Here is a 12,500-nt window from a genome sequence, read left to right as displayed (position 1 = left end):
GCTGTTCGTTGCGATGTAGACTTCATTTGCACTTCATTTGTTTTTGCTATGGTCTTGGATTGAAATTCAAGATGGCAGAGGCGGAGGACGAGGCGACGACAACAGCTGTTCGGTGACGCACAACGTGACGTCATCAGAGCAAACAACATGCCGGGCTTCGTGATCTAAGAGTGACTTCTTTCTTCAATGACAGACGGTGATGAAAATTATATTAACTCTTCTCAACGCATCCGACTGGATTCGCACGACTGGGAGGATTCTTGGTAAACACTGAGACGCACATATTCTCACACACACACACTTACTCAAGTATACATACACAGATGTATACACGAACCGAATACGACAAACACACGTACGCACACAGTTTCACACGTGACGATATCGAGAGATTTGTCCTTTCTCCTTTCGCCGACATCTGCTTCCGTGACCTTAAATAAGAAGGTCACCCACCATGACCCAACCTTCCCCTGCCCCCTGTTAGTGCGGCAAAGAGGTGATCGGTATCCTCGGGAATTCCTTGACCTTCAGGAGCGCCGCGACGTTCACGGAGGCCTCCAGGAGCGTCTTGTTGGAGGAGATGACTTTGGTGCACTCGACGTCGCGCTTGAGCTCCTCCATGTCCCGCTTGAGCTTGGCGCGCCGGTTCTGGAACCACGTGATCACCTGCGGGAAGAGAGGGAGGGTTCGTGTAAGACTAGGAGATATTCATATTTCATTGTTATTATCATTTTTATCATTGCTTTCGTTGTCAGTGAGATTATTATTACCGATTTTGCAATGAGGGAGACATGGGGTACTTATTATAGTATGTTTATTCATTACGTATTGCCTACTTCACTTGCGCATCCCCAGAAAATCAAAGAAACGAAGAAGCGCGAGCGAGAAAACACCAAAAATCACGCCACAACCCCAGCCCCCGTCCTCACCTGCGCGTTGCTGAGGCCGAGGCTCTGCGCCAGCTCGTCCCTGTCGGCGGGCGAGAGGTACTTCTGGTACAGGAACCGCTTCTCCAGCTCGAAGATCTGGTGGTTGGTGAACGCCGTCCGGCTCTTCCGCTTCTTCTTCGGCGGCTGTCTGTTGTTGAAGAGGTTCACGGAGTCTGAAGAGGAGAGAGGAGGTCCGTTAAGGGTTGCTGCTTTTGCGGAAGGAATAGTAATGGCGAACGTAATTCAGATACGCAAGGATTCCTAAGTCTCCAAGTATTTTCATAATTAAGAATTAAATAATTAAATCTAAATAAATAACAGCAAAGAACTTAAATCAGATACGCAATGATTCTCTAATTATTTTCATAACAGAGAACACGAGAACAATTCTAAAACTAAATAAATAACAATGGAGAACATACATCAGACGGCTAATGATTCCTAATTCCCTACGGATTTCCACAATGGCTAAATACGTAGATCTAAAAAATCCAAACCCTTCAAGAAAACCCGATTCTTCAACGAAATTTAAATAACCACCAGATCCCCCCCTCCCCCCCCAAGAGCCCACTCCCCAAGAGGAATAAACTCTAACCACCAGATCCCCCTCCACCCCCCCCCCCGCCCCCCGCAAGAGCCCACTCCCCAAGAGGAATAAACTCTAACCACCAGATCCCCCCTCCCCCCCCCAAGAGCCCACTCCCCAAGAGGAATAAACTCTAACCACCAGATCCCCCCCCCCCCCAAGAGCCCACTCCCCAAGAGGAATAAACTCTAACCACCAGATCCCCCTCTCCCCCCCCCCCCTCAAGAGCCCACTCCCCAAGAGGAATAAACTCTAACCACCAGATCCCCCCCCCCCCCAAGAGCCCACTCCCCAAGAGGAATAAACTCTAACCACCAGATCCCCCCCCCCCCCCCCCAAGAGCCCACTCCCCAAGAGGAATAAACTCTAACCACCAGATCCCCCTCTCCCCCACCCCCCTCAAGAGCCCACTCCCCAAGAGGAATAAACTCTAACCACCAGATCCCCCTCTCCCCCACCCCCCTCAAGAGCCCACTCCCCAAGAGGAATAAACTCTAACCACCAGATCCCCCTCTCCCCCCACCCCCCTCAAGAGCCCACTCCCCAAGAGGAATAAACTCTAACCACCAGATCCCCCTCTCCCCCACCCCCCTCAAGAGCCCACTCCCAAAGAGGAATAAACTCTAACCACCAGATCCCCCTCTCCCCCACCCCCCTCAAGAGCCCACTCCCCAAGAGGAATAAACTCTAACCACCAGATCCCCCTCTCCCCCCCCCCCTCAAGAGCCCACTCCCCAAGAGGAATAAACTCTAACCACCAGATCCCCCTCTCCCCCCACCCCCCTCAAGAGCCCACTCCCCAAGAGGAATAAACTCTAACCACCAGATCCCCCTCTCCCCCACCCCCCTCAAGAGCCCACTCCCCAAGAGGAATAAACTCTAACCACCAGATCCCCCTCTCCCCCACCCCCCTCAAGAGCCCACTCCCCAAGAGGAATAAACTCTAACCACCAGATCCCCCCCTCCCCCCACCCCTCAAGAGCCCACTCCCCAAGAGGAATAAACTCTAACCACCAGATCCCCCTCTCCCCCACCCCCCTCAAGAGCCCACTCCCCAAGAGGAATAAACTCTAACCACCAGATCCCCCCCCCCCTCAAGAGCCCACTCCCCGAGAGGAATAAACCCGCCCCTGAGGTCAGTTGAGGTCCGAGCTGTCGCCACGAGAGAGAGAAGGCATGATTAACTCCCTTGGCGACCGGACGCGTCACTCGGCGGGCCGGCGGGCGGGAGGGCGTGTTTGTATGGCGTGTGGACGACCGCGGGACTGTTAGGTTTTTCGGGTTTTCCCACTTGCGCTTTTCCTCCCTCTCTCTCTCCCCCTCTCTCGATATTTTTTTTCTCTCTCTCGATCTTTTCTATTTCTCTCTCTCGATCTTTTCTTTCTCGCTCTCTCGATATTTTTTTTCTCTCTCGATCTTTTCTTTCTCGCTCTCTCGATATTTTTTCTCTCTCTATCGATCTTTCTTTCTTTCTCTCTCTCTCTCTCTCTCTCTCTCTCTCTCTCTCTCTCTCTCTCTCTCTCTCTCTCTCTCTCTCTCTCTCTCTCTCTCTCTCTCTCTCTTTCTCGCTGCTTTCCTTTCATTAACTTCATGCATTCCATTTTCATTATCTCCACGAATATTTGAATCTCTTTCCTTCCTTTAGCAGTCGCAGAAAATAATGAAGAGAGAGCGTTTTTCCGCTAACTTTTTCTGCTCGTGAACTTTAATACCGAAAGCTTGTTTATAACCGCTATCCAATCGCAATATATACGCATATGCTTTATTCTACAACCTCGAGAATGACATAAAGTATTCGAAAATAATGATCAAAATGTAAGAAAGAAAAAGATTGATAATATCAATTGGTCCAGCGCCTCCAAAGAGAATGAACAGCGATTTTTATTCTCAGGAGAACGTAATTAAGAAACTGTAAATTTGCATATATACGCCGCAATAACAAAGAGAATTGGAATGAGAACACAGTTTATCAGCCGGCGACACTACGCGTTCTGGGAATTGGGAAAGTCATAATGGTGTATAATTACAGTACTCTCTTTCTTCTTCTCCTCCTCCTCTTCCTCCTGTTCATCTTCTTGCTTTGTTCTCTTTGTGTTCGTTTATTTTTTATTTTTTATTATTATTATTATTTTTTTTTTGGGGGGGGGGGGCTGTTGTGATTTTTTTAGCCTCATTAATATATTTCATTTTTTTTTCCTCCTCTCTTTATTCTATTTCATTTCTCTTGGTCTCTTCCCTCTTCCTTCTTTCTCTTCTTTTGTCCCTTCCCTCCCCTCGTTCCCCATTTTCTCTTCCCTCTTCCTTCTTCCCTCTTTCACTCTCACTGGTTCCCTCCCTTCCTTTGCTCTTTTCTCACTTCCCTCCTCTTCCTATTACTCACCCCCCTTGCCCCTTGTCCCTTTGCCCTTCCCTCCTCTTCCTCTTTCCCTCCCCTCCCCCTCCTCCTCCCTCCTTCTCTCCCCCCTCCCTTGATTACGAGAAATGTCACCCTGTAAAAATCCCTGTGTTTATTGGTCAGTTTCGGGGACTTGCCGACACCAGGCGATCAATATCAATTATGCACTAACCCACACCGAGACAAATTATCGACACCCCTCCCTCCCCCCCCCTTTTCCTCCAATCCCCAATCCCCTCTACCCCTCACCCCCACCACCTGCTCCCTCCCACCCGGGTCTACCCTATCCTCTGTCTCTCGCTACCTCTCTCTATCCCCTCCTCCTTCTTCCCTCCCCCTCCTCTCTCTCTCCCCATCCCCTCCTCTCCTCTCTCTTCCCTCCCCTATCTTTATCACCTACACTCCCTCCCCCTCCCTCTCCCCCCTACTCACGTTTCGGTAATTAGTTAGGGTTGAGAGAGAGGGTGAATGGGGGGCGGGAAGGGGGGGGGGGGCAGGGAGGGGGGGGAATACAAAGGGTGGTCAGTCGGCCGAAAGAGGGGAGAGGAGAGGGAGAGAGAGGAAAGAGGAAGAGGGGAAGAGGCGGGGGTGAGGGGTGAACATGGTGTCGGCGGGGGTCTGAGAAAGTGATATTTGACGAGGAAGGCGTGGGAGAGAGAGGGAGAGAGAGAGAGAGGGAGAGGAAGGAGGAGGTGATAATGATGACAGAAGACCTGAGTGAGCTGTGATGACGAGAGAGGTTGTCGGAGATGAAGAGGATGAAAAAGGATATGTTGGTGATGACTTTTGTGGTTGTAAAGGATGATAATTACTGGTAATGTCAGGGATCATGAGAGTAAGAATGTTAATGTCAAATGATAATAGATAATAGTAAATAATAATAGTAATGATAATACAGTGACAATGATAGCATTGATAATAACAGCGAGAATAATAATTTTGATAATGATAATATCGATAATGAGGATCCTAGGTATTATAATGATGATAGTATTAATGATGTGTTTACTGGTGCTCGTAATTCCACCAGCACAAGTTACGATCATACAAAGAGAGAATAAATAAATACACGCGATAAATTTAATTAGCATCAATAATAAGACCAAAACCTATAGATCGGCTCAACGGGAAGAAAAAAGAGCACGGATACGTACAAAGGGATAACTAAAACACGCCCTAGACACAAACAGAAAAAAATATATGATTACAGAAGCGAGCGAGAAAATGTCGGATAATGTGACAATAGAACTCGAGGCACGACAAACCAGCTGGCGACAGAGAGTGGCGTGTGCGTGGCTTGTGTGTCATAGGAACCACTTACACATACACATGTACACACGTGCGGGTGTATGTAAACATGCACACATGTGTACATGTTAGCATATAAGTGCGGGCACTGACATATACATACACATGAAGTTAAAAACATGCAAAAAGGTACATCCTAAATCCCACGCACACACACACATACACACACACACACACGCGCACACAAATACACAAACGTGCACACAGACACACACACACACACACGCCTGTCTTGCACGCAACAAACCCATCCATCCAAAGGGAGTCTCTAGAATCACGAAGTTCTGGAGCTAAACTGTGACGGACGGGGGGCGGGGGGGGGGGGGGGGGCAAGGGGGATGCAGATAGGGGTGGGGGAGACGGAGGGGGGGGACAAGGGGGATGCAGATAGGGGTAAGGGTGACGGAAAGGGGGGGGGGAGTCTTGTCAGTATCCTATGCTAGTCTTCATCTGGTCATTTCATAAGCAAGTTTTTTTCCCTATTTGTTTGATTATATATCGAATACCTTCTGATTAAAAAAAAACACAATTTGTTATAATATATATGAATATGTATATATACATACATATAGATAGATAGGTAAGTAGGTAGGTAGGTAGGTAGGTAGATAGATAGATAGACAAACACAAACACACATATATAAATATTTTCATATAAGTGTGTGTGAGCAATTCTTTTTTTTTCTTTATCATCTAAGCTTACAACACCACGACTCAACCCTGGCTCCGCAAACCTCCCTTCAAACCGGACCTGAATCCCACCCGCGGGTTCCCAGACGCGAAAAATCCCCCAGTTGGCCTCCGTTCGCCGCTTCGCCTCCCGACTGACGCGATCAGCGGACGGATCGGTTCCGAGTGACGTGACGCGACGTGACGTGAGTTTGACATATGTCGACGGCGAGCGGGGACTAGTTATGTACACCTCTCATGTCAAGACGCTATATTTGTTTTTCTTTTTCTACCTCCTCTCCCCCCCTCTTTCTCCCCTTCTCCCCTTCTCCCCTCCTTCTCTCCCCCCCCCTTGTTTACTGTCGCCTGTGCTGGCATTATCAGTTGTTATACGGCTATCAAAAGAGATGCAGAACAAGACGTATTAGTTGTGTGCGTGCGTGTTCTTGGTGACAGATTTCAGTTGTCGTTTATTTATTTATTCTTTTATTCATTTATTCACTTATTTACTATTATTTTTGTAATAGCTTTCACTTTTATGTTTTCTTTTGGGATTTGTTTTTCTTTTTGCCTCTTTCTTTACGCCAAGGATAATACCAATGACAATAATTGTAAATGTAACAGTAAACAGTACAGCTACTACTACTCCTGTTTCTACTACAAATAGCAGTTGTAATGATAATTAGAGGTAATCGTACCCGATATAAAATATCTATCGAGCTCTGTCAGCCGCCGATTGGCCGATTCGGAGAGGGAGGGGAAGGGGAGGGGTGGGGGAAGGAGGGAGGGGAATGGAAATAGGTGTCATGGCTTATAATTACCCAAGGTTGTCACTGCCCTTAACTGCCGCATTGCATGTAGCCAAGAGACACCTCCCCCTACCCCCCTCCCCCCCGTCCCCGCCCCCCTTCTCTATCACACGGCAGCAATGAGGAGACACCTCCCCTCAACCCCCCCCCACAGCCACCCCCTCCTTCCTCCGCCGGCGTTGCTGTGTCGGTAACACGCAAGCTCCTCCCACCGAACCGCCCACTTCCCACGCCCATCCTACGTCTCATTATCCGAACGCGCCCGCACGCCCATGCCTTCTTGCCCTCTAAGCCCTCTCTCCGACGTTCTATTTTTTCCTGTTTTTGGCGTGATTTTTTTTTTTTTTTCTAGCATTTGATTTTCACACTAAGTATCTTTTGGTGTTTGAAGTGTCTATCGCTGTAAGTATCTATAATAGACCCATATTTGTAATTCATACATCATATGCTGTATCAAATCCTTTACACAGCACACTAAATATTTTGAACATTGATGTTATGATATCAAAATATGGGGTGTATTGCTAGAAAAATAACTTGCAAGAAATGAGAGAGAGAGAGAGAGAGAGAGAGAGAGAGAGAGAGAGTAGAAAGACAGATCACGAAGCAGCATAAAACAATAAAAGACTAGAAAAGAAAAAAAATATATATAAATGAAGCAAAGGTAAAAACACCACCGATATGTAGTCTCAAAACAAGAAGAGGAAAACGGACGGAAAAAGATCATAGCTCAAAATTATAACAATTTCGAAAAAAATCACATTCAAACAACATACATTTCCCAATCCTATTCCTTTTATATGGAGAGAAGAAAAAAATCTATACTTCGTTTTGACAAACTATACGGAGCGAAATTCCGAGAAAGAAAAAAATCCATCTCACGCTTTCTTTGTCATAAAAAAAACAATAAAAATAATAAAGAAAATATGAATCTCGAGCATTCCGCGTGGAGTCGAAGCGATCGAGACGCAATCCCTTGAGAATTACAACAGCATATTTCAATTCTTATATTCCTGTTTTTCTTGTGATTGGAGTATTGTTGTCGGATTGGAACGGCAAGGGACGCTACATCCCGCATCAATCATGGGAGAAAATAAACATAAAGAAAGACGTTCAATCAATGGATCACGAATCCTTGAGCGAGAGAGAGAGAGAGAGAGAGAGAGAGAGAGAGAGAGAGAGAGAGAGAGAGAGAGAGAGAGAGAGAGAGAGAGAGAGAGAGAGAGAGAGAGAGAGGGAGAGAGAGAGAGATAATGAAACTATAACGGTAAAAAAATGGAATCGAATAAAACCATATGGAAATAGGAATGCCATTGGAATAATCCCTCTTTCAAAACCACATTCATTCTTCACGGCAAAACAGCTTCCCTCTTTCCTTCGCCGACGCGTCCCAACCCAGCCCCCTCCGACCTCCACACACCGCATGGTCTCCGACAGCGTCCTCGCGAAGCCAAAACCTCCCTTTCGCGTGTCCGCAGTCCGAGGGTCTAGCGGACACCCTCCCTGCTTGTTACACATACTAATTGGCTATACGGTTTAACGACCTAACTACCACCACACGCGGGCGAGGGGCTTGTCTGAGGCCGGCTAGTCGGACCGGGGGAAGACTGGTTGGATGGTTGGGTGGTTGGAGTGGGTCGAAGGAGGTGGGCGTCCTTCTCTCGGGGTGTGGGGAAGGGCGTGTGAGAGGGACGAAGGGATAGGGGATAGGAACGGTGTGTGGTCTGGAGAAGCTGGAGATGTATGTGTCGTGTGCTGGAAGGATATTTACGAAAGGAACTCGAGCACCGGCGTTGAAATAAAGGCATCAGAAAAAGGATTTATTTAGGGTATAAGAGGCGTAGGATTACAGGATAGTCGCCCGGAAAAGAAAAGCAGGGACTGGATAGAAGGAAAGAGCGACGAGAAAGGAAGACACGGCGAGGCGATGAGATGTTCCGGGTACACGTTAGTTGTTTTTGCGAAAGGGAAACAGGGAAGGGAAGAAGGAAGAGATGAAGTGTTGATGAATGGCTCGGCCGGGAGGGAACCCACGATGGCCTGGAGGGAAGGAAGAAAGGAGAGGAGTGGATGGGAGGGCGGAAGGAAGGGGAACAGGAAATTATGACGAATGAAGAAATACAGTAGTGAAGAAAATGTGCTGAAAGTCAGAAACGGATGTAAGATTGATGCTTGGATAGGATTGGCGGAGGGACGGGAAAGGGACATGAAGGATGAAGAAATAAAGGGCAAAATTCGCTGGAAGTTCGAAACGGATATGTAATTGATGCTTAGTTGAGGGTTGTGGTTGGGGAAGGAGAGGGTGCGTGGGGGTAAAGACCAGGTGGGAGTGTGAGAAAGGAAGGGCACGGGATTGCGGTGAGAACAGAGGGATGCCTTCAGTATTCGCAAGCATCGATTCTCCGACGTTTCCGCTGCCAAACAAATTTTTAAAGAACGCGCGGAGAGCATGATTACCTCCGCTTATTCGGCTCTGGCGTGGCAAACCGGAGGAAATAGGCTCAAGCAAGAGTCGCAGGCTTAGTTTCTCTCTCTCTCTCTCTCTCTCTCTCTCTCTCTCTCTCTCTCTCTCTCTCTCTCTCTCTCTCTCTCTCTCTCTCTCTCTCTCTCTCTCTCACCCCTTCTTCCTCTTCACCAAGCATTCGCCACGAGACCTATAAATAACAACATCGAAAATCCGGTATCCAATTTTAAGACGCAAGAACGCACTACTTTACCGAGAAGCCTTGTTTACGTGCCGCGTCTCCTTTCCCTGGAATTATAACTTACGCGTTTACAAATTACAGAGGCGCAAGCAATGTCCCCGAACCCTGTCTCCTCGTGTGTCACTGGCAGGCTGCTTTACAAGGGTTGTCGGGGACGAAGGAGTGACAACGACCGCTCGAGTGAGTGATGGGTTGCACGTCTCTTAGTCTGTCGGTCCGTATGGCTTTCTGTTGACAGGCTGGTGACAGTATAAGCCGGAATGAGCGATGGGATGCACGGCTGTCTGTTTCGGCGACGGCGAGGACAGGAGTGAGTGAAAGGGTTCTACGGCTGTCTGTTGGTTTGTCTGTTCGGTCTGGTTGGCTGGTGTCAAGGTGGTGACAACAGGGTGATGGACTGCCCGCTTCTCTGAGGGTCCGGTCGTTTTGGCGTCGAATAGTTTAGAAGAATGATAAGTTCGACCATTATCTACCTGTCTGTTTTATCTGTCCTATCTATCAGTATACCTGTCTAATAAGGTTCACCGCTGTCTGTTTTTCTGTCTGTCTTGTCTATCTATCCGTCGACACGTCTTGTTCACACACTCCCCTCACTCTGCAATCGATATAAACTATAGTATGGTAACAGGAGCTAAATACCGTGTGAGTAGTAACTGTCAATCATTATATGCAGTGCGCATTATTATATTTTTTTCCCTCATGCAAGATATGTTATTAACGTTCGCATTTATGTATACAGTATGCTTTATCTGACCAATATTGATAATCTGTATGATTGTATTTCACATGATTCTTGCAACAGTCGCAACCGCCTTGTTAAATAGGTGTACTTTCAGTCATCGTGAACTAAATTGTTCTCGTATTTACCCTCATGTATTTTGTTCATTTGTTCTGTCCTCGCGTTGTATTGCATCCACGCGATTGCAACAAAACATCATCATAGCGATTATTATTTCTCATTCCGCTTATTACTAATTTTCCGGATTTTGCAGAGAGAGAAAAAATGAATAAAAGAAGATTGCAAATATTAAACATTTGAGCGCCGGATGCAACAGTTACGGCAGCGAAGAGAGGAAGGAGAGACGAGCAGAAAATGGATAATATTCACCTCCTCTTTTTTATCTTCTTCCGCTCTCTAATTCTCCTTTCTACATTCCGGTGTGATCTATATGGCGGTTGATGTGACTTCGTGTTGTCTATTTATCTATCTGGCGATCTATCTGGCTGTATACATACTTGTACACATGCACAAGCACAAACATACACTGTTACACACACATAAATGCATATACTCAAATACACGAAATTATGCACATAAACACACACACACACACACACACACACACACACACACACACACACACACACACACACACACACACACACACACACACACACACACACACACACACACACACACACACCTCCCCATCCCTCCCTACAACCCCCCCCCTCTGATCCCCTCGAAATGAAAACCACGAAACGAAAAGAGCAAATTTAGGCTCGCGATGAGTCCCCGAGGAAATTAAGATTAATCAAAAGGCCAAGCAAGACGCCTCCACATAGGCCTAGGCGCCCTTCCCGTCACTGGACTTCCGGCTTGAGATGATTTAAGTCCTCAGCCGCGTGGACTTGAGGGGTAGGCCTGCAGTCCGGGCACCAGACTGTAATTACTGCTTCCGTTTTGCGTGCTTACCCTTTCGCCTGTGCTCTCGCTCTCTCTTTCTCTCTCTCTCGCTCTCTTTCTTTCTCTTTCTTTCTTTCTTTCTCTCTCTCTCTTTCATTCTTTCTCTCTCTTTCTCTCGCTCTCTCTCTCTCTCTCTCTCTCTCTCTCTCTCTCTCTCTCTCTCTCTCTCTCTCTCTCTCTCTCTCTCTCTCTCTCTCTCTCTCTCTCTCTCTCTCTCTCTCTCTCTCTCTCTCTCTCTCTCTCGCTCTCTCTCTCGCTCTCTCTCAAACACACATACACTCATATACATATATAATTACTTTTATCAATATTAATAGTAAATGTAATGATTATCGCAGATATAAGAATATTTATGACAATAATACCACATGATACAAATAATGATAAAACTACCAACGTGATTAATGACAATAATAATATTAATAATGACAAGGATAATAATAATAATAATAACAATAATAATGATGGTGATAATGGCAATGATAGTGATAATGATAATAAGAGTAATAGCTATAATAATAATAATAATAATAATAATAATAATAATAATAATAATAATAATAATAATAATAATGATGATAGTAATAATAACAATGATAATGACAATAACAATATCAACAATAATGATGTTGATAGTAATGGTGATAATAGTAAAATTAATGATAAAAACAAGAACAATAATCATAATATCAAAGGTGATAATAATGATTGCATTAGTAATTACAATGATAATACCAATAGTAATAATAATGATAATTATGGTAGCAATAATAACAATAATGATAATAACGATAATAATAATAATGATAGTAATGATGATAATAACAACAATGGCAAACGCAAAAACAACAACAATAATAATAATGATAATAACAATAATAATAATGATTATAACAATAATAATAATGATAATGATAATAACAATGAAAATGATAATAATAATAATGATAACAACAATGAAAATGATAATAATAATAATGATAATAGTAATGATGATAACAACTGTAAAAATAATGATAAAGATAATAATAACAATGAAAACAATGAAAAAAATATAATAACAATAATAGCATCAATAGTAACGATAATGTTATAATGCTAGCAATAGTAGTGATAGTAGTAATAATAATAATATTGATAACAATAATAATAGTAATGAAAATGATGATAAGAATAACAATATTGAAAACAACAACATAATGATTCTGATCATAATGCTAATAATTGTGATAATAACAACAATAACAATAAAAATTATGATGTTAATGATAATAACGATAAGAATAACAAAAACAAAAGTAACAAAAACGCAGCATTCACAACAACAATAATAATAATGAGAATAATAATAATGAGAATAATAATAATAATAATGATAATGATAATAAAATAATAATGATAATAATAATGAT

The 12,500-nt window shown here is 44.6% G+C and overlaps 1 protein-coding gene across 1 annotated transcript in view; it reads right to left on the bottom strand.

The window, feature by feature from the left end:
- Positions 1-12,500, bottom strand: part of LOC113800325 (barH-like 2 homeobox protein) — a 20,393-nt gene that overhangs the window by 359 nt on the left and 7,534 nt on the right. The window contains exons 2-3 of the mRNA XM_070131253.1: positions 930-1,102; positions 1-666 (exon numbers count right to left, since the gene is read on the bottom strand). The exon at positions 1-666 is cut by the window's left edge and continues 359 nt beyond it. Of these exons, the coding sequence (XP_069987354.1) occupies positions 481-666; positions 930-1,102 (359 nt within the window). The 3' untranslated portion in view covers positions 1-480. The remainder of the gene's footprint in view (positions 667-929; positions 1,103-12,500) is intronic.

The sequence above is a fragment of the Penaeus vannamei genome, chromosome 16 (assembly GCF_042767895.1).
Source record: "Penaeus vannamei isolate JL-2024 chromosome 16, ASM4276789v1, whole genome shotgun sequence".
In the NCBI taxonomy this organism is placed as follows: domain Eukaryota; kingdom Metazoa; phylum Arthropoda; class Malacostraca; order Decapoda; family Penaeidae; genus Penaeus; species Penaeus vannamei.
This window is presented reverse-complemented; position numbering and strand designations above follow the sequence as displayed.